The sequence below is a fragment of the Leptopilina heterotoma genome, unplaced genomic scaffold (genome assembly GCF_015476425.1).
Source record: "Leptopilina heterotoma isolate Lh14 unplaced genomic scaffold, ASM1547642v1 Lhet_135, whole genome shotgun sequence".
Taxonomy (NCBI): domain Eukaryota; kingdom Metazoa; phylum Arthropoda; class Insecta; order Hymenoptera; family Figitidae; genus Leptopilina; species Leptopilina heterotoma.
In genome coordinates this window covers 308792-314794 of record NW_025110854.1, presented here as the reverse complement: position 1 = coordinate 314794, position 6003 = coordinate 308792, and the positions used below count along the sequence as shown (strand labels likewise).

General features: G+C 26.5%; 1 protein-coding gene across 6 annotated transcripts in view; it reads left to right on the top strand.

Moving 5' to 3' along the window:
- Positions 1 to 6003, top strand: part of LOC122497701 (sodium/potassium-transporting ATPase subunit alpha) — a 102257-nt gene that overhangs the window by 64109 nt on the left and 32145 nt on the right. For all 6 annotated transcript variants that reach the window (XM_043604967.1, XM_043604966.1, XM_043604970.1 and 3 more), the window contains one exon: positions 3 to 128. In XM_043604967.1, the coding sequence (XP_043460902.1) occupies positions 3 to 128 (126 nt within the window). The remainder of the gene's footprint in view (positions 1 to 2; positions 129 to 6003) is intronic.

Sequence of the window (6003 nt, the reverse complement as noted above, 5' to 3'; positions counted from 1 at the left end):
AGTCGCGGCGGAAGACCCCGAAGAAAAGGGGGGATAATCTGGATGACCTCAAACAAGAGTTGGATATAGACTTTCACAAAATTTCCCCCGAAGAGTTATATCAGAGATTTCAGTCGCACCCCGAAAACGTAAGTATTCCTTAACTTTTTTCAATTTTTTTTTAGGTTATCTTGTTCAAATGTTGAGAATTTTATTTCAAAAAACTTTGATCACCCTTTATGAAATTGCATAACAATTATTATAAAAATTCATTAATACGTTAAAAGTTTTTGATGCCAACAATAACCTGAGGGGCGCATGAATATCCCATACAAATTTTTAGTTAGAATATTTATGAAACTGAATTTTATTAGACAGAACATTCACATAGCTGATTTTTAAAAATTCGATATTAAATTAACGCCAATTTTTATATAAAATAAAAATTTTACTTAACAGAATATATATAAAAAATAACTCATAAAATGCCGAAATATCAATTGATAGAATTTCCATTTTTATCCGAAAAAACACTCGGCAGAAAAGTTTCAGCGACAATTTTAAAATTGACCAATCGGAAATTATGAAGAAAATAGTGTTTGGTAAATTTTAAAACTGACGCTAAAACCTTTCTGCCGGATGTTTGTTCGGACAAATGGAAATTCTGTCATTTGTATTTGATATTTCGGCATTTTAATAGTTCTACTAAGTGATAATTTGGGCAAATGAAAATTCGGACAAATTGAGATTGGATGTAATAGAATTTATGACATTTAAAAGTTCGACTCACTTAAATTCAGCTAAATCAAATTTTTCTAAATTAGAATTCGATTAGATTACATTTCTTTTAAATTAAAAGAATATTTATTAAAACTTTAATCAATTGAAGATTCTGTTAAATAAAAATTCGGTGGCCTTATATTCTGTTAAGGTATTTGTCGCGGGACTGGTCACTGTCAAAAGTTTGTATCCGTTGACTGTACTTATGAAACGATTATGAATGCGAGTTTCCGAAAAACTTTTGCCGACGTACAGTTTGACACACAGATGTTCTCAAAGTATATTCATAACCTCTCGCATGCAAAAACGATCGTGGCAACGTCGCAAGTTTGGCGTATGGCCGTCTTTAAAATTTCGCGCCAAAAGTGGCAGACAAGCTGTAGTATTTAACAAGCGCTATTGCCACGTTTACAAATTCACCTGTCATTTACAGTAAATGTTAAAATAATTTTTCAAGTTTGATGTTAAATATCTTTTAAACAAGACGGTGAAAAATTTTCATTTTTTTTATAAAAGTTCATTTTGGTTCAATAAATAAAACTTTAGTTTTTCTAAAAAATCTGTCGATTAGTATAAGTGCAGAAATTAAAAATCTGTGGTTTTCATATGATTTTCCTATACCGTACATGTTAAAAATCGAAACTTTGATTTCATTTTTTGAGACTTACAGACGGTCAATTTTATTTTAATAGGCCTTATTTTGTAGGTAAATATCCAAAGAATAATTATGTGAAATTTAAAAAAATTCTGTCGAAAACGAATTTACGCGACAAATACCTTAAGTAAAATTTTTACTATGTAAATCTTGATGCTAATTTAAAATTGAAATTTTTTAAATCAGCTATATGAAAATTGTATATCTAATAAAATTCTATCTATTATATATTCTAACAAATAATTTTTATGGGATATTCATGCGCCCCTAACGTAATATAAAATCATAATTTATTTAAACACTATTTACAAATTATTTATTTATTTATTATAGTTATATTTACAAAGTAATTGAGGGTTCACGTGCAATAAGGGGTACGCATGAAAGTGAAAGTTCCCGCGTACAGCGAATCAGCGGCTGCGCGAGGGATTAACGAAAATCCTGTGCGTCCCCTTATTGCCTGTGAACCCTTAATTAGAATCTAAAAATATAGCATCCTTCTATATTAAAAATTTTACAATTTTTACTAAATGATTTGATATCTGTTCATATAAAGAAATATAGTATTCCAGATTTTCGGGCAGGACATGAAAATACCATTTTCATTTTAATTATACCCATTTATTGAAATTCATTAACAATTTTATTTTAAAATGAAGTTTTTGTGGCATTTTTTTAATTAAAATAATTTATTCAGAATCATTCGATAGAAATCGACAGAAACACAGAAACAATTATTGTGAACTGCCTTCTTACAAACACAGTACCTGGTTGTGATTCTGTTTGTTATAAGTCTTGCCATATTAAAAAAAATGATTTATCGTCACTATGCGCACCTTATTTTTAATTTTTAACGATTTTAAAACCACTTCCAAGTGGTACTATACTGTAACGTGCATTTTGGGTGTTCACTTCATGAATCTATCTCATGGGGATAAAAGTATCACATGGATATTAAATACTCAAATAATAAAAAGTAAAAATCAGAACTCTAAAAAATACTTACATTAAAATTTAAAACCAAAATCAATAAAAATTTACGTCTTTAAAAATTATTAGGTAGTTTTTAAAACTAATATATTTTTACATGGGATAGAAATGAATTACTCTGCGAATTACTCTGCGAAATGAAAGAAAAATATTTACAAATCTCACGAAAAACGTTTTTTTTTAAACTTTTAAATAAAATAAATTACAAACTTAAATGTTACAGAATAACAATACCCAAGTAACCTGTAAGCTTGAAGGTAACTTAAAGCAAACTTGGGAAAACATTTTGCTACTTACAACAAGCTTTTCCTGCAAGTTTTATGCAAACTTACAGGTCATTTGGGTACGAAATTATACATAAGAAAAACTTTTATTTCTGCCCGCATGTGGAGGCCTTCATTACTGTTGTATTTTCTTCCTATGAGAATAATAGTAAATAAATTTGTATAGTTACAATTATATGAAAGATTAAAAATTATGCAATACTTTATTCAAAATGTTATGAATACATTACAAAAGAAAAATAGAAAATATTCAAACTATTTTATCTCTTATAAATTATTGCTTGTACCAACCAAATTGATTCTTTGTAGTAAATTAATAGTAATAGCATTAATTTCATATTCTTTTACAATTGAACATTTGGATCGAATAATTCGCCCTACACGTGGTCGCAAGTTGAAAATCCCTGTACAAGATCTTAGACATTCTTATATAGGTACAAGATCTTGTACGTAACCAGTTAAGGAAATTAGAACACTGAAAGCGTACTTGAAACAGTACATGATCACGTATGAAAAATTTTTCCATTAAGGGGTTACGTACAGTTAGAGCTTCAAAAAAAGCTGTTTTTTTAGGAATTTTTTTTGGCCACACTTTAAAATAATTAATAACAAATCTTTTTCCACATAAAATATATATATATATATATATATATTTCAAGAAAATTTTCTAAAATTATAGTCCATAAATATAAAGAATTATGCGAATGATAAAACATTTGCGTGAGCTCCTTAAATAAAAATGGTTTCGCGGTGATCACGCTATCTCTTGACTGGATCATCTAAAATCAAATCGTGAAGAAGAAATCGTTAGGTAATGATATAATGCGATACTTGAACGAAGGGATTTGAAAAATTTTGATTTTTTGCAAAATGGCGGATGTTGAAAGTCAAAAATTGTTTTTTGACAAAAATTTTACTCACATTTTTAGCTATAAAAAAAATTATTGTAAAAAAAAAAAATCCTTTGTTCAAGTACCGGCCAATTATATAACAAATAAGTGGTAAAAATTTCAAACCGATCGGTAAAGCCGTTCTCAAGTTACAGTGATCACCAACTCCCAAAACATGGTTTTGAGAAAAACGAGTTCAAAGTTTTGAATCCCGCCGCCTAGCCACAGTAACGGATGAGACGGCTCCATTCAAAATTCTATATCTCCATAAATAATAGTCCGATTTGTCTCAAATTTTCAGAGAATACTTTTGAAATGGTATACTTTTAGAAAATGCATTTTTAAAAAAATCGATTTTTTGAAAATCCTATAAAAGTACGTAACCCCTTAAGGAACTTATACTTTTTTGCATCAGTTTTTCTTCATCTTAAACGAAATTTTTCTATTGTAGAACTTGTACATGTTCACATACATTTACTTGTTCCAGTTTTTCTTCACCTAAAACCAAATTTTGTTAAACTTTGAAGGCAGCGCAATAGTTTTCTTACGCATTTGTGGCTGCGCAGTTGATTTTACAATGCAAGGACAATAAGATGGTATAATATGGGTTTACAATTTTGTAAAATTTGTTAGAATAAACTTTTTCATACAGGAACTGATGCACGGACATATACGTAAACTAGTAAATGATCTGGAATGGACAAATTTTTGTGCCTTATTATTCATGATTTCATGTACATTTTCACTGTTTCAATTTCCGCTACTGGTCACGTAAAAGATCTTGTACAGGGATTTTTAACTGGGTGGTCCAGAGGTGTTCACTGCTTTTTTTATTATTCGAACCAAATGCTCAATTGTAATCAAAGCAATTGAGGGGCTGGATTCTATAAAGGGATAGACGCAATGTTAAGTAAATGGCGCGCATCCCCTTATAGAATCCAGCCCCTCAATTTTTACTATTTTTTATCAGGGTTGCCACACAACCTAGAAAACCTGAAAATGTCAGAGAATTTTATAAACCTTGAAAAAGACCTTGAAAAGTCAGGGAATTTTGATCGGAATCCTGGAAATTTATTGTTTTCTAATTGTGCTTATTCTTAAAATCTAATTTTACTTAAATATTTCAAAATTAATTAAATTTTAAAAGAGTTGCGTTTAAAATTTGCATAAATAGATAAACTTGAAAGATTGTAATTTGAAATTCTGTAAAATTTCAATTTTGAATGAATTAATTAAATAATAAAAATTTCACAGAAATTCTATTATTTACAAAATCTTTATAAATTTCTTCGCAATAATTCAATTATATTCCATAAATAATAAATTATTTTAAAGAGATTCAACTATTTTCATAAATAATAAAACTTATCGCAGAGTTTCAATTATTTTTAATACAATTTTAAAGGAATTTCTCAAAAATGTAATTATTCTTAAAAGTTTTATTAAAATTATTCAAAGAAATTCAATTTCTTAAAAGAATTAAATTATTTTCAATAATTTTAATGAAATTCTTTTCAACAATTCAATTATTTTTTTTCAAAATAATTTTAATAAAATTCTACGTAGAAATTTAATTAATTTTAATAATTTATCATAATTCAATTATTTTCAATATTTACTATTTCAATAAAATTTCACAGAAAAATTCAATTATTTAAAAAGAAATTTTAAAAAAACTTCGTCTCAAGAATTCAATTATTTTCAAAAGTAATAACATTCTTCGCAAAAATTCAATTATGGTCGAAAGTTTAAAAAAAATTCTCTCCAAAATTTCAATTATCTTTATAAATAATAAAAATTTTCTCCAAAATTCAATTATTTTCAAAAATTTTAATGAAATTCTTGGCAAAATTTCAATTATTTTCAAAAACATTTCTCAATTCAATCAAATTTTTTACAAAGATTCAATTATTTTTAATACAATTTTAATCTAATTTCTCGAAAATTAAAATTGTTCGTCAAAAGATTTTTAATTACCTATTTAAAAATTTTTTGATAAAATTCTTTATGAGAGTTCAATTTTAAGAAACATTCAATTCTTCAATGAATTATTTATTTTTGTACTTAAATAATTGAATTCTCGTAAAATTTTCTATTAAAAATGGATTTAAATATGAATTTCAGTTAAAATTTTAGATAATAATTGAATTTTTTTAAACTCTCTAAATTTGAATTCGTAAAAATGTTTTCTAATTTGAATTAGTGACTGACTTTTTGCTTTTGAATTAGCAGATTTTACTAATAAATAGTCGTTTCTACTAATTTAATAGTAAAATTTACTAATTCAAAATCAAAAAGTCAGTGACTAATTCAAATAAATTAGTAAACATTTTTACTAATTCAAATTTTAAGAGAAAGTATTATAGCTGAATTTTTAGAAATAATTGAATTTTGAAAATAAGGTTTCAAATTATAATCTTTAAAT